Below are 27,243 nucleotides of genomic sequence, written 5' to 3'. Positions count from 1 at the left end.
TTGTTGGCTAGTGGTTTCAGGCCTGGTGCCCTCAGAATGGGCCGCCTATTGTGCCCTGCCGTTTTAGCATTCAGTGTCCTCTATAACTTTGGTATTGTTTTCCCAAAAGTAATGAATGCAGCTGTGGACTCTTTCTATTTAGGAAGAAAAACATAAATTATGCTTACCTGATAATTTTCTTTTCTTCCGATAGAAAGAGTCCACAGCTCCCCACACGTCTCTTTTTATGTGGGGCATCTTTTCTTCTGGCACCTTTTCACCCAGATATTTCTTCTACTGTTCCTTGTTCCTCGGCAGAATGACTGTGGGATGAGGGAAGTGGAAGGAGTATTTAAGCCTTTGGCTTGGGTGTCTTTGCCTCCACCTGGTGGCCAGGTTCTTATTTCCCAAAAGTAATGAATGCAGCTGTGGACTCTTTCCATCGGAAGAAAAGAAAATTATCAGGTAAGCATAATTTATGTTTTTCGGGTAAGCATAAAAGAAAATCTAAACATTTGATCGCTAGTAAGGTTTCTGACCCCTCTAAGTCTGCGTTGATCAACCTTTCTCAATTGTCTGATGAGGAAAATACTTCAGTGGCTTCTGAAGGTGAGATATCAAACTTTGACTCCTTGGCGGTAAAATCTTCAGAATCTGAAGACGTTAATTTTAGATATAAACTTGAACATCTTTGGTTAATACTGAAAGAAGTTCTAGCTACTTTAGACGACTCTGAACCTCTGGTTGTTGTCAACCCCACAAAGTATTCTAAATTGGATAGAGTTTGATTCCCCATCTTCTGAGGAGGTTTTTCCTGTCCCTAGGAAGATGTCTGAAATTATTGCTCAGGAATGGGATAAGCCAGGGGTTCCTAGTTCCCCTTCCCCTGTTTTAAGAAGATGTTTCCTGTTGCTGACTATTCGTGACTCATGGCGCACTGTTCCTAAGGTAGAAGGAGCTATTTCTACTCTGGCTAAGAGAACTACCATTCCTAAAGAAGATAGTTGCTCTTTTAAAGGCCCAATGGATAAGAAACTAGAGGCTTACTTAAAATAGATGTACATCCATCAGGGGTTTCAGTGGCAACTTGCACGAGTATTGCTACGGTTGCAGGAGCAGCATCTTATTGGTGCGATGCCTTGTATGATCTTATTATAGAGGAAACTACAGTGGAGGATATCCAAGATAGGATCAAAGCTCTCAAATTGGACAATACCTTTTATCTCTGATGCCAACATGCAGATAATTTGTCTGGGAGCAAAAATGTCTAGTTTCACGGATATAGCCCGCAGGGCTCTGTGGTTAAAATCTTGGTTGGCCGATGTCTCGCTTTTCGCTTTACCTTATAAGGGAAAAACTCTGTTTGGACCTGGTCTGGCGGAGATCATTTTAGAGATTACGGGTGGAAAAGGATCTTTCCTACCTCAGGACAAGAAGAATAGACCTAGAGGGCCTGTGGTCTCAGGAAGAGTCCTCTCTTCTCATAAACATCTTGGAGTTGAGAGCCATCTTCAATGTCCTATCAACGTGACCTCAACTGTCTTTGGTCCGGTTTATCAGATTCCAGGCAGACATCACCTCAGGTGCTTACATCAACCACCAGGGAGGGATTCGGAGTTCCTTAGCCAGGAAGGAGGTGACTCGCATTCTACAGTGGGCGGAAGCCCACAATTGTCTTCTATCTGCCCTCCACATTCCAGGAGTGGACAACTGGGAGGCAGATTTTTTGAGCAGACAGACTTTTCATCCCGGGGAATGGGCTCTCCATCCGGAAGTGTTCTCTCAGATAACTCTCAGTTGGGGGGTTCCAGAGCTGGATCTGATGGCGTCCTGCCAAAACGCCAAGGTTCCAAAGTACGGTTCAAGGTCAAGAGATCCTCAGGCCGTTCTGATAGATGCTCTAGCGGTTCTTTGGAGTTTTTTTCTGGCATATCGGTTTCCTCCATTTGCTCTCCTTCCACGAGTCATTGCTTGAATCAAAAAGGCCGGGTGAGGATTCCCCGGATTTTGTCTTTTCTTCAGGATGACCTGGAGAAGGGTTTGTCAGTCAGTACCCTAAAGGGTCAGATTTCTGCGTTATCTATCCTTTTGCACAAACATCTAGCAGACTTACCAGAAGTTCAAGCCTTTGTACAGGCTTGTGTTTACACCTGTAGTCCGAGTGTCTGAGCTTTCTGCTCTGCAGTGTGATTCTCTGTACCTTATTTTTCATGCTGATAAGGTGGTCCTTCGTACTAAATTGGGATGTCTCCCTAAGGTAGTATCGGATCGAAATATTATTCAGGAAATTGTTCCTCCTTTTTGTCCTAATCCTTCTTCTCAAAAGGAACATCTTTGGCATAACTTGAATGTTGTGCGGGCTCTCGGATTTTCGACAATCATCTGCCCTGTTTGTTGTCTTTTCTGGAATGCGTAAGGGTCAGGAGGTCACTTCTACTTCTCTCTATCTCTCTCTCTATCTCTAATCTATCTATCTAATCTATCTATCTAATCTATCTAATCTATCTATCTATGTATATTACAGGCTTGATGAAAAGTGCGGCTCCAGATTTAATTTCAGCCATCATTGTTTAGTCATGAAGGGGCTCTCAGGTAATCCTATCTAAATCAGAACCCAGCATTTGCATGGTGGCTAAGAACTTGCACTGTACACCACTTTCCTTTGAAATAACACTTAATCCTGCATTTTCCCTGAATCTAACAGGGGTAGGTCTGTTGCAGGCTGATACACATCTTCTAGCACACTATGGGATGCTAAGTACGTTGCTTTTGTGCGCTGGGGTGCTGTGCCACGTAAGGGGTTAATGGATTTTCTCTCCTGATATATAGGGAGTTAAAATATAGGGCATCTGTGTCAAGCATCCAGCTTACTTTTTTGGAAAGTCCTATACGCTTGACTTACGCTTGACTTATCTGTACACGAGTGGATTATCCTGCATTGCGGTCCGTTCTGACACGCACAAAATTAACAGGGGTTACAGCCTTTTCTGTTTTTTTATTATTTGATTCTCAAATGCTATTTGGTGCATATACTATGATATCTTAAGACCGGCGGCGGGGTTATTTGGCACAAACTCGCTGGCTCAGAAGTGGGACTTGGAGCGTGCTATTCCCTATACACTGTATGTCGCTTTTCCACATGTTATGTGTGTTTTAGCGATTTAGCTTTTTATTTATTATTGGGGTTATATGACTTATTTTTTGTGCACTTGTATGTGTATTAAACTTTATTTTCTGCAACAGCTCAGTCCTTTGCTGTTTAGCAGAGATTCCCGGTTATTTACTACCATCTAGTGGTGGTTACAGGCATTACATGTTTAATTCCTTTCCTACAGTAGAAACTGTATATTATCTGACATTGTTATAAGCAATATGTCTGCTTAGCTTATCTTTTTCTACTATACATATTAAATGTGTGGGGGGGGGGGGTAGAGATTCTTGGCATTTACATATTTTATCCCTCTTTCTTAAGTAGAAGATATATATTTGACATTTGTTATAAGCATTATTGTCTGCTTATCTTTTTTTTTTTTTTTCTTCTACTGTACATATTAAATGTTTTCATGGATTCTTAGCATTTACTTGTTTTATCCCTCTCCTTTCTACAGTAGTTCTGGTGGAAGCGTTTGTGGTTCTGTGGGAGTTCACACTTATATGTCTGTTCCTTCCGTTTGCCCTTCTTCCCAGGAGCAGGCCCCAGTGATCCTAATTTCTCCAGTTTGGCCTCGCAGGACTTGATTGCAGATCTGGTGATAATGTCATCCTCCCCTCTGTGCAGGTTGCCACTGAGGATGGACCTTCTACTTCAGGATCTGTTCCTTCATCTATATCTGAATTGTATGAGGCTGACTGGGTAGAGATTGAACGCCTAGTCCTGTCTAAAAGTTTTTTTTTCAGACAGGGTCATTGACACTCTGATCTGTGCGCGTAAGTCTGTGACATGTTGGATATATCTTAAGGTCTGGTGCGAGTCTCAAGGTTTTCCTTTGCACTAGGTGAGAATCCCTCAAATTGTATTTTTTCCAAGAAGGTTTGGAGAAAGGTTTGTCAGCTAGTTCCCTGAAAGGACAGATTTCTTCCCTTTCAGTTTTTTTGCTCAAGGAGTTAGCTGTTCCTCCAGACATTCTGTCTTTTGTTAAGTCGCTGGTCAGAATCAGGCCTGTGTTTTTAGCTGTTGCTCCTCCTTGAAACCTTAATCTAGTTCTCTGGTTCTGCAACAGGTTCCGTTTGAGCCTATGCATTCAGTTGATGTCAATCTTTTTTTCTTGGAAGGTTTTGTTTTTGTTGGCTTTTTCTTCTGCTCATAGTTTCAGAATGATCTGCTTTACAGTGTGATCCCCTTTGTCTTATCTTCCATGCGGTTAAGGCAGTTCTCCGTACAAAGTTGGGTTTGCTTCCCAAGGTGGTCTCTGACCACAATATAAATAGGGTCAAAAAGCTTCTGCAACTGCTCATTCCTTTTGGCCAAGGAGTGTCATTCGTTTGGTTTATGAGGAAGCTGGGCAGCAGCCTCCTAAAAGAATTACAGCCCTCTCTACCGTGCTGTGTATTCTTCTTGGGTTTTAAGAATAAGGCTTCCATGGATTAAATCTGAAAAGGGACTACTTGATTTTCTTTACAAATCTTTTCTAAATTTTATGTTTTTGCCTCAGCTGAGGCTTCTTTTGGGAGAAATGTTCTTCAAGTGGTAGTGCATTCGGTTTAGTTCCTCATGCCTTTAGTTCTCCCTCCCTATCCATTTTGTGTCGTCTCTGGCTTGGGAATTGGTTTACCAACAGTAATGAATGGAATCGTGGACTCTCCATGCCATTCCACATTAGATAGGATAGTTTGACAACTTATATGGTGTTTAACTTTAAAATGGTTAACAGCAGAGCATTCATTTTATTTATATATATATATATATATTTATATATATATATATATATATATATATATATATATATATATATATATATATATATATATATATATATATTCGTATGAATACCCTTTTAACTCAGTTTAGATTTTGTGATGCACACCTTTGCATTTATATGTTTTTATGCTTCCTAATATGGAAATTGTATAGACACACTGTTATTGGAAGCAAGGCAAGGTAGGAGATACAACTTGATGGTATTGTTCGTTCCAGAAAAGTAACTGTGATTTAAAAAGATCGGATTTTTAAGAAACATGCAGCCTGCAAAAGTTTAAAGAACTACTTTTAAATGTAAAAAGTACTTTTTAATATAGTCTATTGCAAAGTAATAATGCTGCCATTTGTCTTTATATCCTCTACTTGGCTAAGACGGTTTGAAAATAAAGTTGTGGATTTTTCTTCATATTGTAGCTTCTGGAGAAAGCAGAGGCACGTGAACGAGAGCGAGAAAAGGAAGAGGCTCGAAAAATGAAACGTAAGGAATCTGCTTTCAAGAGCATGTTAAAGCAAGCTGCACCTCCTATTGAAATGGATTCTGTGTGGGAAGAGGTAATTACCTATTTTATTACAATTTCTTTTTAGGATACTTATCATAATTACTCATGTAAAACTGAATAAATCTCTCCAAACAAAGTAATATATTTCTGATGTTTATATTTTTGCTTGTTTTTTAAGGTTCGGGAGAGGTTTGTTAAAGACCCTGCATTTGAAGATATTACATTAGAATCTGAGCGCAAGAGGATATTCAAAGACTTTGTTTATATGCTTGAGGTAGATATGTACTGTCTGTGCTTTTGTAAACCTTCTGCATAGGCTTTTTTCTTAGCTATGTATTCGCTCCAAAGCTTTATCTATTAGCAATAGAATGAAATTAGTTACTTTTATATTTTGAGATTTGTGTTTTAGAACAGCATAAGCCAAGGCAGGAGCTTCTTGAATTTGACTTGTGGTTTCTAACTTTTTGGATTATTCTAAAACATCATGACAGGTTATGAAACAGTGCCTTTAAATGGCCTTTGCCCAGCACACTTCAGCATTCATAAATAAAAAGAGAGAAGCGCTCAACCTGGGAACGAACAATAGCATAAAAGCTTGTTCTATAGCTAGTTACCACCCTAGATGCAGCCTCTTTTTGCTCAATATGTGCCTTTCACAGAGAAGAACTTTTCTGTAGCATATCAGTCTGATCCTGACTTCACAGTACAGTCCAGCCCCGAAATACCAGGCAATTCCTCTCTGAACAAGAGAAACAGCAAAACCCCAGACGTACGTTTCGGCCTATTGTGGGCCTCGTCAGTGAGGTGCAGCCATATCCCTCTAGGCACACTGAGCAATGGGTCCATGTCTGGATTCCCACATCACACTTAGGGAGACTTCCCTAAGTGTCATAATTTGCATAAATAAAAAGAGAGAAGCGCTCAACCTGGGAACGAACAATAGCATAATAGCTTGTTCTATGGCTAGTTACCACCCTAGAGAGATACAACTGCACCTCACTGACGAGGCCCACAGAAGGCCGAAACGATCGTCTGGGGTTGTTGCTTCCCTTGTTCAAAGAAGAATTGCCTGGTATTTCGGCGCTGGACTGTCATTGGGCAGGATCAGACTGATATGCTACAGGATATATTTTCTCTGTGAAGGGGCATAGTGTGCTAAAAGAACCTGCACCCTGAGTTGTAAATATAAATGAACAGGCATGGAAGTTATTCTAGCTTTTGTTCTAGCTCAGGAGTGCTGTTTTCTTTCTCTTCTAACATTTATGTAAATTACTCTTGGGTCTCCCTAAGAGTAATGGGTAAGCCAAATGTGGAGCCCGTGCACACATGCCCTTAGAGAGATACAATTGCACCTCACTGACGAGGCCCGCATAAGGCCAAAACGATTGTCTGGGGTTGTTGCTTCCCTTGTTCAGAGAAGAATTGCCTGTTATTTCGGTGCTGGACTGTCATTGGGCAGGGTCAGACTGATATGCTACAGGATATTTTTTCTCTGTGAAGGGGCATAGTGTGCTAAAAGAACCTGCACCCTGAGTTGTGAATATAAATGAACAGGCATGGAAGTTATTCTAGCTTTTGTTCTATCTCAGGAGTGCTGTTCTCTTTCTCTTTACACTTCAGCATTCATCAACTACCAGGGTGCATTATCAGTTTAATGATAGAAAGTCCAAGTTAGAAAGCACTCACCGGATTTGCAAAATGATTACTTTATTCATATGAACGTTTTCAGGGTCTCCCCCATCCTCCGATACACAAAACAAACAAATGTTACTTACCACCCTTAAATACCTCCTAATCAAGAGCAGTGCCGTGGCGTCCAACCCGCGCTACTGTGCATGCGTGAGTGGAGTTGCGGATACCCACACAGGCCAACTGAAAAAAGCAAAGTGACAATTAAAAACATTGTTAAAATAAACATTGTTGCTATAAATAAGCAGGGCTGAAGCATCGCTCAATATTTCTAAGTTGTGGTATAATTTAAATATATTATATTGCTGCTAGCACTGTTATCTACACATTGAATATTTTAATTAGCACTATGTATAGTCTTTAACCTCTTAATACATATATACAATATATTTCGTTGTACATGTGACCCTGTACCTGATCTAATACTTTTTTGTTCTCCATGGGTGTACAAAGAATTTACTTTGTGCCAGTCCTCCGCAGGTAGTACACCCGCTGTATCGTTAGCACCCATTCCTGTTAGATCCCAGCCAGGTTTTGGTTATAGCTCGGTCTGTAGTCTGGTCTCAGCAGCATATCCTTGATGGATCTGCCTCTTCTATACTCAATCATTGGTGCTTCTGACTCTTTGAAATGAAAGTGTGCTATCCGACTAGTGTGCTATCTTTCATTATACCTGAAAATTTCACTTTGTCATATGTAAATTCTGTTGAAAAGATTAGCCTATTCATTTTTTTTCTTCTCTTTTTTTCCAGTAGTGTTTCATCCTGTGTCATCACTTGGCATTCCTCCAGGGCAGTTCTTAGCTGTGCTGTGCCATATCCCCTCCCTTCAAACTTCAAATACATATCCTGTAGTTGGCTATCCTTTATATGTTCACTTGTGTTATTTTGCACAACCCTCTTAAATTGTGATTTGAGAAGTGCCTTTTTGAGGCTTGGGGGGTGGCAACTCGTTGCCTCCAGGAGTGAGTTACAATCAGTTGTTTTGTAGTACAGTGATATCTGTAGATTGGTATCCTGTTTGGAAATCCTGAGGTCAAGGAAATCTATAGACTCATGGCTGTGCGTCATTTTGAATTTCAAATTTTCATTCTCGTCGTTCAACATTGCAAACCACGCTTCCAACTCGTCTGCAGTGCCTCTCCAAATAATGAAGAGTTATATACCGTTTAAACAACCTTACTCTTGGATCTTTAAATAGCACCATTCCATGCTCCTCAAAGGATGCCATGTACAGGTTGGCATAGGATGGGGCCACATTGGACCCCATTGCTGTGCCGGACGGATACCTGTAAGTAATAGTCCAACTCAAACTTGAAATAGTTATACTGAAGGCAAAATTGTAACAGCTCCAATGTCACATCCAAGGATGGGCCAATATAAGGATCTTTTTTTCAGATTTTCTTTGATGGCACTTATTCCATCATGCATTATAACGGTATACAAGCTTGTGACATACAGAGTCACCAGAATGTCACTAGCCTTTAAACCCTGCCAATCTCTCAGAAGTTCAATCAGCTGGATGGAGTCCAGAAGGAAAGATTGACAATTTCTTACAATCGGTTGTAACAGGCTGTCGACAAATGTAGCCAAAGGTTGAAGAATAGACCCTCTGGCACACAATAGGTCTGCCCGGTGGTTTAGTTTGATGCTTGTGCACCTTCGGCAGGGTATATAAAACGGGCACAATTGGAAAATCGACTATTAGGTATTCCCCAGTGCGTTTGGAGACTTGACCCTGTGAGATTAATTGGTGTACATACAAGTCAATCTCTTTCTTAAAACCCTTAGTAGGATCTCCGCTTCATTTCCTGTATGTACTAGCCTCTGAGAGTTGTGACCAGATTTCATTTTTATAGTCCACATAATTCTGTAGGACAAGGGCACCACCCTTGTCTGCCTCTCTAAACACTATCCAGGGATTATGTCTCAGATCACATAGTGATATTCGTTCATCTTTAGTTAAATTCAATGCAATAGTTTTATTGATGCATTCCTTGAAATCCTTGCCCACCATTCTCATATACGTATGTATGCTAGGATTGTGACTCTTGAGTTCAAAGGTTGCCTTTTGTCTAAATCCCTCAATCTCATCGGTTGGATTACCAAAGAACTCCTTGAGTTTTAATATTCTCTGGAACTTATATTGATCCACTTGCAGAGATAATTTATCCACTCTTGTGGTTGGTACAAAAGTGAACCCCTTTTCTAGCTCACTTTGTTCAGTTGGTTTAAGTTGGTGGTCGCTTAGATTCATGATGGTGCTCTCACTTAGTTCCTCCTCCAGGCCCGTGGGGGTTTCCTCTTGTTCATATTCCCCCCTCTCCGTGTCTGCCTTCTCCACGTCCTCCATTTTTTTTATTGTGTAGCCATACCAGAACTTGGTATACTGATGTCACCTGTAGCAATTGTAGCCTGTGTGTTAGTTGGTTAATTATCTGATGTGTTATCCGAGCTATCAACCGTGGTCAGATTTCTGGGTTTGAACACACGGTTGCGTCTTGGTCTGAAAGGGGGGCGTTTCTCCATATTGTAACAAGATTGCCACTTATAGATCCGCTGTTCTTTATAATCATTGACTAGTGCATCCCACTTCTTTGAAGTCAATCCGTTCATTTTCATAGGCATCTACCTGTTGATTTAATTTTGTGAGCCAATCACCTTCCTCCAACTTGTTCAAATGTAGTTGTTTAAAAGTTTTAATCTCTCCCTCTACCTGTTGCAGTACCTGGCTTACTTCAATTACAAGTACTACCAGGTCAATGGAGCATTTATTAAGGATGCCACTCCATTTTTTTCCAAAGGATGGCATTATTGCATCCAATAGATGGTATGTTTCTGATGAGGAATCCCTTTGGAATATACATCTTCATATGGTATTCTGATAGGTAACAGCTGTGTAATTTGAAGTCTATCCCCTGTTTCCTTAGCTTTAAAAGCAGATTAAAGAATTGCTCTGGTTGATCCTTTTCTCTTGTAAGATGTATCGAGTCCACGGATTCATCCTTACTTGTGGGATATTCTCCTCCCCCACAGGAAGTGGCAGAGAGCACCCACAGCAGAGCTGCCCATACAGCTCCCTCCTCAGCTCCACCCCCCAGTCATTCTCTTTGCCTACTCTAAGTAACTAGGAAGTGCAGAGCGAGTGTGGTGACAAAAATGTTAGTTTTTTTAATTCTCAAGCAAAAGTTTATTTTAAATGGTACCGGTGTGTACTATTTACTCTCTGGCAGAAAAGGAATGAAGATTTCTGCAAGGAGGATTATGATCGTAGCACTTTGTAACTAAGATCCACTGCTGTTCCCACTGAGGCTGAAGAGTACAGGAAAACTTCAGTTGGGGGAACGGTTGCTTGCTAAGCTGCATATGAGGTATGTTAAGTCTATGTTTCTTTCATGTAATTAGCAAGAGTCCATGAGCTAGTGACGTATGGGATATACATTCCTACCAGGAGGGGCAAAGTTTCCCAAACCTCAAAATGCCTATAAATACACCCCTCACCACACCCACAAATCAGTTTTACAAACTTTGCCTCCTATGGAGGTGGTGAAGTTAGTTTGTGCTAGATTCTACGTTGATATGCGCTCCGCAGCAGGTTGGAGCCCGGTTTTCCTCTCAGCGTGCAGTGAATGTCAGAGGGATGTGAGGAGAGTATTGCCTATTTGAATTCAATGATCTCCTTCTACGGGGTCTATTTCATAGGTTCTCTGTTATCGGTCGTAGAGATTCATCTCTTACCTCCCTTTTCAGATCGACGATATACTCTTATATACCATTACCTCTACTGATTCTCGTTTCAGTACTGGTTTGGCTTTCTACTACATGTAGATGAGTGTCCTGGGGTAAGTAAGTCTTATTTTCTGTGACACTCTAAGCTATGGTTGGGCACTTTTTTATAAAGTTCTAAATATATGTATTCAAACATTTATTTGCCTTGACTCAGGATGTTCAACGTTCCTTATTTCAGACAGTCAGTTTCATATTTGGGATAATGCATATGAATAAATCAATTTTTTTCTTACCTTTAAAATTTGACTTTTTTTCCCTGTGGGCTGTTAGGCTCGCGGGGTCTTTTTTGCGCAAAAGTGTCGGCGTTCCGGATGTGGCGTCATTTTTGGCGCCAAATAATGTGGGCGTCTTTTTTGGCGCCAAATAATGTGGGCGTCACTATTGTCTCCACATTATTTATTGCTTCTGGTTGCTAGAAGCTTGTTCACTGGCATTTTTTCCCATTCCTGAAACTGTCATTTAAGGAATTTGATCAATTTTGCTTTATATGTTGTTTTTTCTATTACATATTGCAAGATGTCCCAGATTGACACTGAGTCAGAAGATACTTATGGAAAAACGCTGCCTGGTGCTGGATCTACCAAAGTTAAGTGTATCTGCTGTAAACTTGTGGTATCTGTTCCTCCAGCTGTTGTTTGTAATGCAGATAATATTTCCTTTAGTAATGTTACATTACCTGTTGCTGTTCCGTCAACATCTAATACTCAGTGTTCCTGTTAACATAAGAGATTTTGTTTCTAAATCCATTAAGAAGGCTATGTATGTTATTCCTCCTTCTAGTAAACGTAAAAGGTCTTTTAAAACTTCTCATTTTTCAGATGAATTTTTAAATGAACATCATCATTCTGATTCTGATAATGGTTCCTCTGGTTCAGAGGATTCTGTTTCAGAGATTGATGCTGATAAATCTTCATATTTATTCAAAATGGAATTTATTCGTTCTTTACTTAAAGAAGTCTTAATTGCATTAGAAATAGAGGATTCTGGTCCTCTTGATACTAAATCTAAACGTTTAAATAAGGTTTTTAAATCTCCTGTAGTTATTCCAGAAGTTTTTCCTGTCCCTGATGCTATTTCTGAAGTAATCTCCAGGGAATGGAATAATTTGGGTAATTCATTTACTCCTTCTAAACGTTTTAAGCAATTATATCCTGTGCCATCTGACAGATTAGAATTTTGGGACAAAATCCCTAAGGTTGATGGGGCTGTCTCTACTCTTGCTAAACGTACTACTATTCCTACGGCAGATAGTACTTCCTTTAAGGATCCTTTAGATAGGAAGATTGAATCCTTTCTAAGAAAAGCTTACTTATGTTCAGGTAATCTTCTTAGACCTGCTATATCTTTAGCGGATGTTGCTGCAGCTTCAACTTTTTGGTTAGAAGCTTTAGCGCAACAAGTAACAACAGATCATAATTCTCATAGCATTGTTAATCTTCTTCAACATGCTAATAACTTTATTTGTGATGCCATCTTTGATATCATTAGAGTTGATGTTAGGTATATGTCTCTAGCTATTTTAGCTAGAAGAGCTTTATGGCTTAAAACTTGGAATGCTGATATGTCTTCTAAGTCAACTTTGCTTTCCCTTTCTTTCCAGGGTAATAAATTATTTGGTTCTCAGTTGGATTCTATTATCTCAACTGTTACTGGAGGGAAAGGAACTTTTTTACCACAGGATAAAAAATCTAAAGGTAAATTTAGGTCTAATAATCGTTTTCGTTCCTTTCGTCACAATAAGGAACAAAAGCCTGATCCTTCACCCACAGGAGCGGTATCAGTTTGGAAACCATCTCCAGTCTGGAATAAATCCAAGCCTTTTAGAAAACCAAAGCCAGCTCCCAAGTCCACATGAAGGTGCGGCCCTCATTCCAGCCCAGCTGGTAGGGGGCAGACTACGATTTTTCAAAAAATTTTGGATCAATTCAATTCACAATCTTTGGATTCAAAACATTGTTTCAGAAGGGTACAGAATTGGCTTCAAGATAAGGCCTCCTGCAAAGAGATTTTTTCTTTCCCGTGTCCCAGTAAATCCAGCGAAGGCTCAAGCATTTCTGAAATGTGTTTCAGATCTAGAGTTGGCTGGAGTAATTATGCCAGTTCCAGTTCTGGAACAGGGGATGGGGTTTTATTAAAATCTCTTCATTGTACCAAAGAAGGAGAATTCCTTCAGACCAGTTCTGGATCTAAAAATATTGAATCGTTATGTAAGGATACCAACATTCAAAATGGTAACTATAAGGACTATCCTGCCTTTTGTTCAGCAAGGGCATTATATGTCCACAATAGATTTACAGGATGCATATCTGCATATTCCGATTCATCCAGATCACTATCAGTTTCTGAGATTCTCTTTTCTAGACGAGCATTACCAGTTTGTGGCTCTGCCGTTTGGCCTAGCAACAGCTCCAAGAATTTTTACAAAGGTTCTCGGTGCCCTTCTGTCTGTAATCAGAGAACAGGGTATTGTGGTATTTCCTTATTTGGACGATATCTTGGTACTTGCTCAGTCTTCACATTTTAGCAGAATCTCATACGAATCGACTTGTGTTGTTTCTTCAAGATCATGGTTGGAGGATCAATTTACCGAAAAGTTCATTGATTCCTCAAACAAGGGTAACCTTTTTAGGTTTCCAGATAGATTCAGTGTCCATGACTCTGTCTCTGACAGACAAGAGACGTCTAAAATTGATCTCAGCTTGTCGAAACCTTCAATCACAATCATTCCCTTCGGTAGCCTTATGCATGGAAATTCTAGGTCTTATGACTGCTGCATCGGACGCGATCCCCTTTGCTCGTTTTCACATGCGACCTCTACAGCTCTGTATGCTGAACCAGTGGTGCAGGGATTACACAAAGATATCTCAATTAATATCTTTAAAACCGATTGTACGACACACTCTGACGTGGTGGACAGATCACCATCGTTTAGTTCAGGGGGCTTCTTTTGTTCTTCCGACCTGGACTGTAATTTCAACAGATGCAAGTCTGACAGGTTGGGGAGCTGTTTGGGGGTCCCTGACAGCACAAGGGGTTTGGGAATCTCAGGAGGTGAGATTACCAATCAATATTTTGGAACTCCGTGCAATTTTCAGAGCTCTTCAGTTTTGGCCTCTTCTGAAGAGAGAATCGTTCATTTGTTTTCAGACAGACAATGTCACAACTGTGGCATACATCAATCATCAAGGAGGGACTCACAGTCCTCTGGCTATGAAAGAAGTATCTCGAATACTGGTATGGGCGGAATCCAGCTCCTGTCTAGTTTCTGCGGTTCATATTCCAGGTATAGACAATTGGGAAGCGGATTATCTCAGTCGTCAAACATTACATCCGGGCGAATGGTCTCTTCACCCAGAGGTATTTCTTCAGATTGTTCAAATGTGGGGACTTCCAGAAATAGATCTGATGGCTTCTCATCTAAACAAGAAACTTCCCAGGTATCTGTCCAGATCCAGGGATCCTCAAGCGGAAGCAGTGGATGCATTGTCACTTCCTTGGAAGTATCATCCTGCCTATATCTTTCCGCCTCTAGTTCTTCTTCCAAGAGTAATCTCCAAGATTCTGAAGGAATGCTCGTTTGTTCTGCTGGTGGCTGCAGCATGGCCTCACAGGTTTTGGTATTCGGATCTTGTCCGGATGGCCTCTTGCCAACCGTGGACTCTTCCGTTAAGACCAGACCTTCTGTCGCAAGGTCCTTTTTTCCATCAGGATCTCAAATCCTTAAATTTAAAGGTATGGAGATTGAACGCTTGATTCTTAGTCAAAGAGGTTTCTCTGACTCTGTGATTAATACTATGTTACAGGCTCGTAAATCTGTATCTAGAGAGATATATTATAGAGTCTGGAAGACTTACATTTCTTGTTGTCTTTCTCATCATTTTTCCTGGCATTCTTTTAGAATTCCGAGAATTTTACAGTTTCTTCAGGATGGTTTGGATAAAGGTTTGTCTGCAAGTTCCTTGAAAGGACAAATCTCTACTCTTTTTGTTCTTTTTCACAGAAAGATTGCTAATCTTCCTGATATTCATCGTTTTGTACAAGCTTTGGTTCGTATAAAACCTGTCATTAAGTCAATTTCTCCTCCTTGGAGTTTGAATTTGGTTCTGGGGGCTCTTCAAGCTCCTCCGTTTGAACCTATGCATTCATTGGACATTAAATTACTTTCTTGGAAAGTTTTGTTTCTTTTGGCCATCTCTTCTGCTAGAAGAGTTTCTGAATTATCTGCTCTTTCTTGTGAGTCTCCTTTTCTGATTTTTCATCAGGATAAGGCGGTGTTGCAAACTTCTTTTAAATTTTTACCTAAGGTTGTGAATTCTAACAACATTAGTAGAGAAATTGTGGTTCCTTCATTATGTCCTAATCCTAAGAATTCTAAGGAGAGATCATTGCATTCTTTGGATGTAGTTAGAGCTTTGAAATATTATGTTGAAGCTACTAAGAATTTCCGAAAGACTTCTAGTCTATTTGTTATCTTTTCCGGTTCTAGGAAAGGTCAGAAGGCCTCTGCCATTTCTTTGGCATCTTGGTTGAAATCTTTATTTCATCATGCTTATGTCGAGTCGGGTAAAACTCCGCCTCAAAGGATTACAGCTCATTCTACTAGGTCAGTTTCTACTTCCTGGGCGTTTAGGAATGAAGCTTCGGTTGATCAGATTTGCAAAGCAGCAACTTGGTCTTCTTTGCATACTTTTACTAAATTCTACCATTTTGATGTGTTTTCTTCTTCTGAAGCAGTTTTTGGTAGAAAAGTACTTCAGGCAGCTGTTTCAGTTTGATTCTTCTGCTTATAATTTCAGTTTTTTTCATTATAAGATTTAAACTTTATTTTGGGTGTGGATTATTTTCAGCGAAATTGGCTGTCTTTATTTTATCCCTCCCTCTCTAGTGACTCTTGCGTGGAAGATCCACATCTTGGGTAGTCATTATCCCATACGTCACTAGCTCATGGACTCTTGCTAATTACATGAAAGAAAACATAATTTATGTAAGAACTTACCTGATAAATTCATTTCTTTCATATTAGCAAGAGTCCATGAGGCCCACCCTTTTTGTGGTGGTTATGATTTTTTTGTATAAAGCACAATTATTCCAATTCCTTATTTTTTATGCTTTCACACTTTTGTCTTATCACCCCACTTCTTGGCTATGCGTTAAACTGATTTGTGGGTGTGGTGAGGGGTGTATTTATAGGCATTTTGAGGTTTGGGAAACTTTGCCCCTCCTGGTAGGAATGTATATCCCATACGTCACTAGCTCATGGACTCTTGCTAATATGAAAGAAATGAATTTATCAGGTAAGTTCTTACATAAATTATGTTTTTTCTAGACAGACTGTGTTTGTTCTAGAAAAGGCTGGCAATATCCCCATGGGGAAAGGGTAAGCTGTATTCAGACATTTAATAGGAATCCCAGCTTGCATAAAGGGCTCATTAGTTACTGGTGACACTGTTAGGAAAAAACGTTTTTGTTTGTTCAGTAAATGATGCAATTATAACGTTTTTTGAAGGGACTAAAGGGGTCATTGTGGCTTGTGTTAGGGTTTTTTAACCCACATGGTTAATTAAGAGACACTCAGGTGTTTTTCTAATAGGCCTCAAAACATCGAGAGAGGTGGGAGGGGCCTATTTCTCCAACATAGGTGTGTCCGGTCCACGGCGTCATCCTTACTTGTGGGATATTCTCCTCCCCAACAGGAAATGGCAAAGAGCCCAGCAAAGCTGGTCACATGATCCCTCCTAGGCTCCGCCTACCCCAGTCATTCTCTTTGCCGTTGTACAGGCAACATCTCCACGGAGATGGCTTAGAGTTTTTTAGTGTTTAACTGTAGTTTTTATTATTCAATCAAGAGTTTGTTATTTTAAAATAGTGCTGGTATGTACTATTTACTCAGAAACAGAAAAGAGATGAAGATTTCTGTTTGTATGAGGAAAATGATTTTAGCACCGTAACTAAAATCCATGGCTGTTCCACACAGGACTGTTGAGAGCAATTAACTTCAGTTGGGGGAACAGTGTGCAGTCTCTTACTGCTTGAGGTATGACACATTCTAACAAGACGATGTAATGCTGGAAGCTGTCATTTTCCCTATGGGATCCGGTAAGCCATGTTTATTAAGATAGTAAATAAGGGCTTCACAAGGGCTTATTAAGACTGTAGACTTTTTCTGGGCTAAATCGATTCATTATTAACACATATTTAGCCTTGAGGAATCATTTAATCTGGGTATTTTGATAAGATTATATCGGCAGGCACTGTTTTAGACACCTTATTCTTTAGGGACTTTCCCTAATCATTGTCAGAGCCTCATTTTCGCGCCGGTATGGCGCACTTGTTTTTGAGAACAATGGCATGCAGCTGCATGTGTGTGGAGCTCTGATACATAGAAAAGTCTTTCTGAAGGCATCATTTGGTATCGTATTCCCCTTTGGGCTTGGTTGGGTCTCAGCAAAGCAGATTCCAGGGACTGTAAAGGGGTTAAATATAAAAACGGCTCCGGTTCCGTTATTTTAAGGGTTAAAGCTTCCAAATTTGGTGTGCAATACTTTTAAGGCTTTAAGACACTGTGGTGAAATTTTGGTGAATTTTGAACAATTCCTTCATACTTTTTCGCAATTGCAGTAATAAAGTGTGTTTAGTTTAAAATTTAAAGTGACAGTAACGGTTTTATTTTAAAACGTTTTTTGTGCTTTGTTATCAAGTTTATGCCTGTTTAACATGTCTGAACTACCAGATAGATTGTGTTCTGACTGTGGGGAAACCAAGGTTCCTTCTCATTTAACTATATGTATTTTATGTCATAAAAAATTTTAGTAAAAATGATGCCCAAGATGATTCCTCAAGTGAGGGGAGTAAGCATGGTACTGCATCATCCCCTCCTTCGTCTACACCAGTCTTGCCCATACAGGAGGCCCCTAGTACATCTAGTGCGCCAATACTCCTTACTATGCAACATTTAACGGCTGTAATGGATAATTCTATCAAAAACATTTTAGCCAATATGCCCACTTATCAGCGAAAGCGCGACTGCTCTGTTTTAGAAAATTCTGTAGAGCATGAGAACGCTGATGATATGGTTTCTGAAGGGCCCCTACACCAGTCTGAGGGGGCCAGGGAGGTTTTGTCTGAGGGAGAAATTTCAGATTCAGGAAACATTTCTCAACAAGCTGAACCTGATGTGATTACTTTTAAATTTAAGTTGGAACATCTCCGCGCTCTGCTTAAGGAGGTGTTATCCAATTTGGATGATTGTGATTATCTGGTCATTCCAGAACCACTATGTAAAATGGAAAAGTTCTTAGAGGCCCCGGGGCCCCCCGAAGCTTTTCCTATATCCAAGCGGGTGGCGTACATTGTTAGTAAAGAATGGGACAGGCCCGGTATACCTTTAGTACCTCCCCCCCATATTTATAAAATTGTTTTCCTATAGTCGACCCCAGAAAGGACTGATGGCAGACAGTCCCCAAGGTCGAGGGGGCGGTTTCTACTCTACACAAGCGCGCCACTATACCCATAGAAGATAGTTGTGCTTTCCAAGATCCTATGGATAAAAAATTAGAAGGTCTGCTAAAGATGTTTGTTCAGCAAGGTTCCCTTCTACAACCAATTGCATGCATTGTCCCTGTCACTGCAGCCGCGTGTTTCTAGTTTGATGAGCTAGGAAAGGCGATTATTAGTAATTCTTCTTCTTATGAGGAGATTATGGACAGAATTCGTGCTCTTAAATTGGCTAATTCTTTCACCCTAGACGCCACCTTGCAATTGGCTAGGTTAGCGGCGAAAAAATTCTGGGTTTGCTATTGTGGCGCAGAGCGCTTTGGTTAAAATCTTGGGCAGCGGATGCGTCTTCCAAGAACAAATTGCTTGACATTCCTTTCAAGGGGAAAACACTCTTTGGCCCTGACTTGAAAGAGATTATCTCTGATATCACTGGGGGCAAGGGCCACGCCCTTCCTCAGGATAGGTCTTTTCAAGACCAAAAATAAACCTAAGTTTCGTCCCTTTCGCAGAAACGGATCAGCCCCAAGGGCTACGTCCTCTAAGCAGGAAGGTAATACTTCTCAAGCCAATCCAGCCTGGAGACCTATGCAAGGCTGGAACAAAGGAAAGCAGGCCAGGAAACCTGCCACTGCTACCAAGACAGCATGAAATGCGGGCCCCCGATCCGGGACCGGATCTGGTGGGGGGCAGACTCTCTCTCTTCGCTCAGGCTGGGGCAAGAGATGTTCTGGATCCTTGGGCGCTAGAAATAGTCTCCCAAGGTTATTCTCTGGAGTTCAAGGGGCTTCCTCCAAGGGGGAGGTTCCACAGGTCTCAGTTGTCTTCAGACCACATAAGAAGACAGGCATTCTTACATTGGGTAGAAGACCTGCTAAAAATGGGAGTGATTCATCCTGTTCCATTAGGAGAACAAGGGATGGGGTTCTACTCCAATCTGTTCATAGTTCCCAAAAAAAGAGGGAACGTTCAGACCAATCTTAGATCTCAAGATCTTGAACAAGTTTCTCAAGGTTCCATCGTTCAAGATGGAAACCATTCGAACACTTCTTCCTTCCATCCAGGAAGGTCAATTCATGACCAAGGTGGATTTCAAGGATGCGTATCTACATATTCCTATCCACAAGGAACATCATCGGTTCCTAAGGTTTGCATTCCTGGACAAGCATTTCCAGTTCGTGGCGTTTTCTTTCGGATTAGCCACTGCTCCTAGGATTTTCTCATAGGTACTAGGGTCCCTTCTGGCGGTGCTAAGACCAAGGGGCATTGCTGTAGTACCTTACTTGGACGACATTCTGATTCGAGCGTCGTCCCTTCCTCAAGTAAAGGCTCACACGGACATTGTCCTGGCCTTTCTCAGATCTCACGGATGGAAAGTGAACGTGGAAAAGAGTTCTCTATCTCCGTCAACGAGGGTTCCCTTCTTGGGAACTATAATAGACTCCTTAGAAATGAGGATTTTTCTGACAGAAGCCAGAAAAACAAAACTTCTAGACTCTTGTCGGATACTTCATTCCGTTCCTCTTCCTTCCATAGCGCAGTGCATGGAAGTGATAGGTTTGATGGTAGCGGCAATGGACATAGTTCCTTTTGTGCGCATTTATCTAAGACCATTACAACTGTTCATGCTCAGTCAGTGGAATGGGGACTAATCAGACTTGTCTCCGAAGATACAAGTAAATCAGAGGACCAGAGACTCATTCCGTTGGTGGCTGTCCCTGGACAACCTGTCACAAGGGATGACCTTCCGCAGACCAGAGTGGGTCATTGTCACGACCGACGCCAGTCTGATGGGCTGGGGCGCGGTCTGGGGATCCCTGAAAGCTCAGGGTCTTTGGTCTCGGGTAGAATCTCTTCTACCGATAAATATTCTGGAACTGAGAGCGATATTCAATGCTCTCAAAGCTTGGCTTCAGCTAGCGAGGGCCAAGTTCATACATCAACCATCAGGGGGGAACAAGGAGTTCCCTAGCGATGGAAGAAGTGACCAAAATCATTCTATGGGCGGAGTCTCACTCCTGCCACCTGTCTGCTATCCACATCCCAGGAGTGGAAAATTGGGAAGCGGATTTTCTGAGTCGTCAGACATTGCATCCGGGGGAGTGGGAACTCCATCCGGAAATCTTTGCCCAAGTCACTCAACCGTGGGGCATTCCAGACATGGATCTGATGGCCTCTCGTCAGAACTTCAGAGTTCCTTACTACGGGTACAGATCCAGGGATCCCAAGGCGGCTCTAGTGGATGCACTAGTAGCACCTTGGACCTTCAAACTAGCTTATGTGTTCCCGCCGTTTCCTCTCATCCCCAGGCTGGTAGCCAGGATCAATCAGGAGAGGGCGTCGGTGATTTTGATAGCTCCTGCGTGGCCACGCAGGACTTGGTATGCAGATCTGGTGAATATGTCATCGGCTCCACCATGGAAGCTACCTTTGAGACGAGACCTTCTTGTTCTAGGTCCGTTCGACCCACTCCAGCTGACTGCTTGGAGATTGAACGCTTGATCTTATCAAAGCGAGGGTTCTCAGATTCTGTTATTAATACTCTTGTTCAGGCCTGAAAGCCTGTAACCAGAAAAATTACCACATAATTTGGTATATCTGTTGGTGTGAATCTGCAGGATTCCCTTGGGACAAGGTTAAGATTCCTAAGAGTCTATCCTTCCTTCGAGAAGGATTGGAAAAAGGATTATCTGCAAGTTCCTTGATGGGACAGATTTCTGCCTTGTCTGTGTTACTTCACAAAAAGCTGGCAGCTGTGCCAGATGTTCTAGCCTTTGTTCAGGCTCTGGTTAGAATCAAGCCTGTTTACAAAATTTTGACTCCTCCTTGGAGTCTCAACCTAGTTCTTTCAGTTCTTCAGGGGGTTCCGTTTGAACCCTTACATTCCGTTGATATTAAGTTATTATCTTGGAAAGTTTTGTTTTTGGTTGCAATTTCTTCTGCTAGAAGAGTTTCAGAATTATCTGCTCTGCAGTGTTCTTCTCCTTATCTGGTGTTCCATGCAGATAAGGTGGTTTTGCGTACTAAACCTGGTTTTCTTCCAAAAGTTGTTTCTAACAAAAACATTAACCAGGAGATAGTTGTGCCTTCTTTGTGTCCTAATCCAGTTTCAAAGAAGGAACGTTTGTTGCACAACTTGGATGTAGTTCGTGCTCTCAAATTTTACTTAGCAGCTACTAAGGATTTCAGACAAACTTTGTCTTTGTTTGTTGTTTATTCTGGTAAACGGAGAGGTCAAAAAGCAACTTCTACCTCTCTCTCCTTCTGGATTAAAAGCATTATCCGATTGGCTTATGAGACTGCCGGACGGCAGCCTCCTGAAAGAATCACAGCTCACTCCACTAGGGCTGTGGCTTCCACATGGGCCTTCAAGAACGAGGCTTCTGTTGATCAGATATGTAAGGCAGCGACTTGGTCTTCACTGCACACTTTTTCTAAATTTTACAAATTTGATACTTTTGCTTCTTCTGAGGCTATTTTTGGGAGAAAGGTTTTGCAAGCCGTGGTGCCTTCCATTTAGGTGACCTGATTTGCTCCCTCCCTTCATCCGTGTCCTAAAGCTTTGGTATTGGTTCCCACAAGTAAGGATGACGCCGTGGACCGGACACACCTATGTTGGAGAAAACAGAATTTATGTTTACCTGATAAATTACTTTCTCCAACGGTGTGTCCGGTCCACGGCCCGCCCTGGTTTTTTTTTTAATCAGGTCTGATAATTTATTTTCTTTAACTACAGTCACCACGGTAACATATGGTTTCTCCTATGCAAATATTCCTCCTTAACGTCGGTCGAATGACTGGGGTAGGCGGAGCCTAGGAGGGATCATGTGACCAGCTTTGCTGGGCTCTTTGCCATTTCCTGTTGGGGAGGAGAATATCCCACAAGTAAGGATGACGCCGTGGACCGGACACACCGTTGGAGAAAGTAATTTATCAGGTAAACATAAATTCTGTTTTTCACGCCTCAGTTGCAGAGTTTCTTTTCCTTAGTCATCCAACTGCTTCTCTAGAGGTTCCTGCTGTGTTTGAGGGCTGTAAAGGAGGTTTTTTTTCCCCACAAATCGTTCTGAAGGGCAGGTAGGCGCCACAGCAGAGCTGTGGCAAGGTGCTGAAAGTCTTTTTTACCGGTTTTGACATTTTTTTAATCCTGTTTTGCCATTAAGGGGTAAATTGTTTATTTGCATAGCTGTGCAAAGTTACTAAGGCTGTAAGATACTACTGTAAAAATTTCGTTAAGTTTACTGCTTTTTTACACTGTTTTGCAGAACTTGTGCAGCTTTTTTTCTCTTAAAGGCACAGTACCGTTTTATTTCTAAGTGTTTTTTACTTTCATTACAGTGTTTTCCAAGATTGATTGTTACATTACTAGCCTGTTTAACATGTCTGACACCAAGGAAAATCCTTGTTCAATATGTTTGGAAGCCATTGTGGAACCCCCTCTTAGAATGTGTCCCAATTGTACTGATCTGTCTATAAACTATAAAGAACATATATTAGCACTTAAAAATAGAGCAATAGATGATTCTCAGTCAGAAGTAAATGAGGGTTCGCCATCTAGCTCTCCCCAAGTGTCACAACCAGTAACGCCCGCACAAGTGACGCCAAGTACCTCTAGTGCGTCACATTCATTTACTTTACAAGACATGGCCACAGTTATGAATACAACCCTCACTGAGGTTTTATCCAAACTGCCTAGTTTACAAGGAAAGCGGGACAGCTCTGGGTTAAGGAAAAATGCTGAGCCGTCTCACGCTTTAGTAGCCGTATCCGATATGCCCTCACAATGCTCTGAAGGGGCGAGGGATTTGTTATCTGAGGGAGAAATTTCTGATTCAGGAAAGACGCTTCCTCAGACAGATTCTGATATGACGGCCTTAAAATTTAAGCTTGAACACCTTCGCTTATTACTTAGGGAGGTATTAGCAACTCTAGATGATTGTGACCCTATAGTGGTCCCAGAGAAATTGTGTAAAATGGATAGATACTTAGAGGTTCCTGTTTACACTGATGTTTTTCCAGTCCCTAAGAGGATTGTGAATATTATTGCTAAGGAGTGGGATAGACCAGGTATTCCGTTCACTCCCCCTCCTGTTTTTAATAAAATGTTTCCCATATCTTATACCATAAGGGACTCATGGCAGACAGTTCCTAAGGTGGAGGGAGCTATTTCTACTCTGTCTAAGCGTACAACTATACCTATCGAGGACAGTTGTGCTTTCAAAGATCCTATGGAAAAAAAATTAGAGGGTCTCCTGAAGAAAATTTTTGTTCATCAAGGTTTTTCTCTCCAACCTATTGCGTGCATTGTTTCTGTACGACTGCAGCTGCTTTCTGGTTTGAGGCTCTAGAAGATGCTCTTCAAATGGATACTCCATTAGAGGAAATTATGGACAGAATTAAGGCATTTTAGTTGGCTAATTCTTTTATTACAGATGCCGCTTTTCAACTGGCTAAATTAGCGGCAAAGAATTCAGGTTTTGCCATTTTAGCACGCAGGGCGTTATGGCTTAAGTCTTGGTCTGCTGATGTGTCATCTAAATCTAAACTTTCCTTTCAAAGGTAAGACCCTATTCGGGCCTGAACTGAAGGAGATTATTTCAGACATCACTGGAGGGAAAGGTCATGCCCTCCCTCAGGATAGATCAAATAAGATGAGGGCCAAACAAAATAATTTTCGTTCCTTTCGGAACTTTGAGTGGTCCCGCTTCAGCTTCCTCTGCTACAAAGCAAGAGGGGAATTTTGCCCAATCCAAGTCAGTCTGGAGACCTAACCAGGCTTGGAACAAGGGTAAACAGGCCAAGAAGCCTGCAGCTGCTTCTAAGACAGCATGAAGGGGTAGCCCCCGATCCGGGACCGGATCTAGTAGGGGGCAGACTCTCTTCGCTCAGGCTTGGGCGAGAGATGTTCAGGATCCCTGGGCTTTAGAAATTGTGTCCCAGGGATACCTTCTGGAATTCAAGGGCTCCCTTCCAAGGGGGAGATTTCACATTTCTCGATTGTCTGTAAACCAGACAAAGAGAGAGGCGTTCTTACGCTGTGTAGAAGACCTACATACCATGGGGGTGATTCGCCCAGTCCCAAAGGAGGAACAGGGGCTAGGGTTTTATTCAAACCTGTTTGTGGTTCCCAAGAAAGAGGGAACTTTCAGATCAGTTTTGGATCTCAAAATTCTAAACAAGTTCCTCAAAGTTCCATCATTCAAGATGGAGACTATTCGGACAATTCTACCTCTAATCCAGGAGGGTCAATATGTGACTACCGTGGACTTAAAGGATGCGTATCTACACATCCCTATTCACAGAGATCATCATCAATTCCTCAGATTCACCTTTCTAAACAGGCATTACCAGTTTGTGGCCCTTCTCTTCGGGTTGGCCACGGCTCCCAGAATTTTCACAAAAGTGCTAGGGTCCCTTCTGGCGGTTCTATGACCAGTGGCGCCTTATCTAGACGACATCTTAATTCAGGCGTCGACTTTCCAGCTAGCCAAGTCTCACACAGACATCGTGTTGGCTTTTCTGACATCTCACGGGTGGAAGGTGAACATAAAAAAGAGTTCTCTCTTCCCTGTTACAAGAGTTTCCTTCCTAGGGACTCTGATAGACTCGGTAGAAATGAAAATATGTCAGCTTGTAGCAAATAGTATCCATTTAAGCTATTCAATTTAACATATTCATCCCGAGTAGCAGGTAACACACAGCAATTGCAACGCTGGTTATTTAAAGTAAAGGCATTTACTACACTTTTTGAATTCAAGATTGATACCTAATATTGGTGGGACCTATATACTTAAAACCTAACAATTACCAGTAGCAATACTGGGAATAACAATTATAGCGCAACCTTCACCTATTTTGTGAATAAAATATTAATATATTTAAGTTTGTGCAGGGACAGCTAACTAATGCTCTAATACCCAGCACTTTAAATCATACAGTATTTTGTTTATTCCTCTTTGTGCAGGTTTGCTCCTATGGAGGACTAACTAATTTAGCAGACATTTTCTCTTGCTGTCTATAGTCAATTGCACACTGCCAGGGATTAATTATTAAAAATACTATAACAGTCAAGATCCCTTGACAGTAATTAATTATTGATTTTTTGAGTGCTATTTGATAAACAAACTATTATTTCCTGAGTTTCAGCTAGTTTTAATTGTATGTGTGTGTGTGCATGAGTATGAGTCCAGTCGGACTTTCAAATATTTTTCTCTAATAAAGTTATCTAGTATAAATGAGTATGTTTGTGTGACATAATCCACATATTTATCTATCTTTACCTGTCTGACCTTAATCTTTAGTGGGCCGAATTATTATATAATCCAGTAACCTGCAGTCTTTCCTTTCGTGTTGCAAATCTCTTTGCATACATTTTTGTACATTTTCATGTATATTATTGCATAATGTTCTGGAATTCAGGGACTACAAGTATTATACAAGGTGATTTAGCCCCTGAATCTAAGAATTACAACCCACTTCTTTTCCCTCACCATCCCCAGTCAAGCCCTAAAGACAGCCAAATCCTTCATATGTGATGACATTATTCGAATTGTCCGGAATAATGCCAAGAATTCTAGCTTTGCTGTATTGGTGAGGAGAGCTCTCTGGACATGGTTTCCAAGTCTAGACTTCTATCGTTGGCCCTTAAGGGTAAATCCCTATTTGACCCAGGCCTGGATTCTACCTCTCATTCAATAGTGTCAATTTCTCTTGTTAAGTGTGTTCAGTCCACGGGTCATCCATTACTTATGGGATATATTCTCCTTCCCAACAGGAAGTTGCAAGAGGATCACCCAAGCAGAGCTGCTATATAGCTCCTCCCCTCACATTTCATATCCAGTCATTCTCTTGCAACCCTCAACAAAGAAGGAGGTCGCGAGAGGAGCTGGAGTTTTTACTTAATTATTCTTCAATCAAAAGTTTGTTATATTAAATGGCACCGGAGTGTGCTGTTTTTCTATCTCAGGCAGTATTTGGAAGAAGAAACTGCCTGCGTTTTCTATGATCTTAGCAGGCGTAACTAAGATCCACTGGCTGTTCTCGACATTCTGAGGAGTGGGGTAACTTCAGAAAATGGGAATAGCATGCGGGGTCTCCCGCAAATGAGGTATGTGCAGTACAATATTTTCTGGGAATGGAATTGACTAAGAAAACACTGCTGTTACCCGTATGATGTAAGTACAGCCTTAAATGCAGTAGTAGTGACTGGTATCAGGCTGATAAATGTATGCACAGTAAAGTTATTTTCTAGGGACTAGAAATTGACTGAAAAAATACTGTTAATACTCATATAATGTGTGAGCCTTAACTGCAGTAGAAGCGACTGGTAGCAGGCTTAGTAATAACTTTACACAGCATCTGAAATGTTGTTTTTTAAAACGTTTACTGGCATGTTAATCGTTTTGTGAGGTACTTTGGTGATAAATCTTTTTGGGCATGATTTTTTTCCACACGGCTAACGTATATTTCTGCATAGAAACCGTTATATCAGGTCTCCCACTGTTGTAATAGGAGTGGGAGGGACCTTTTTTTAGCGCCTTGTTGCGCAGTTAAAATTCTAGCACAGTCTTCCTGCTTCTTCCTCTTTGATCCAGGACGTCTCCAGAGAACTCAGGGATCTTCAAAATTCGTTTTTGAGGGAGGTAATCAGTCACAGCAGACCTGTGACAGTGTGTTTGACTGTGATAAAAGCGTTAAATCTTAATTTGATATCCGTTTTGGGTACTGAGGGGCTAATCATCCTTTTGCTAATGGGTGCAATCCTCTGCTAATTAATACATTTAAAGAATTGTTGACTATAACTGAACTAGTTCTTTGTTATTCAATTGTGTTTTTAAAAAAAAAAAAAAAAAGCGCTGCAGCGTTTTTTATATTG

General features: G+C 41.2%; 1 protein-coding gene across 1 annotated transcript in view; it reads left to right on the top strand.

The window, feature by feature from the left end:
• Positions 1-27,243, top strand: part of PRPF40A (pre-mRNA processing factor 40 homolog A) — a 143,218-nt gene that overhangs the window by 86,159 nt on the left and 29,816 nt on the right. Inside the window, exons 21-22 of the mRNA XM_053698306.1 lie at positions 5,312-5,449; positions 5,576-5,671. Coding sequence (XP_053554281.1) covers positions 5,312-5,449; positions 5,576-5,671 — 234 coding nt within the window. The remainder of the gene's footprint in view (positions 1-5,311; positions 5,450-5,575; positions 5,672-27,243) is intronic.

Source organism: Bombina bombina, chromosome 1, assembly GCF_027579735.1.
Source record: "Bombina bombina isolate aBomBom1 chromosome 1, aBomBom1.pri, whole genome shotgun sequence".
Taxonomy (NCBI): domain Eukaryota; kingdom Metazoa; phylum Chordata; class Amphibia; order Anura; family Bombinatoridae; genus Bombina; species Bombina bombina.
This window is presented reverse-complemented; position numbering and strand designations above follow the sequence as displayed.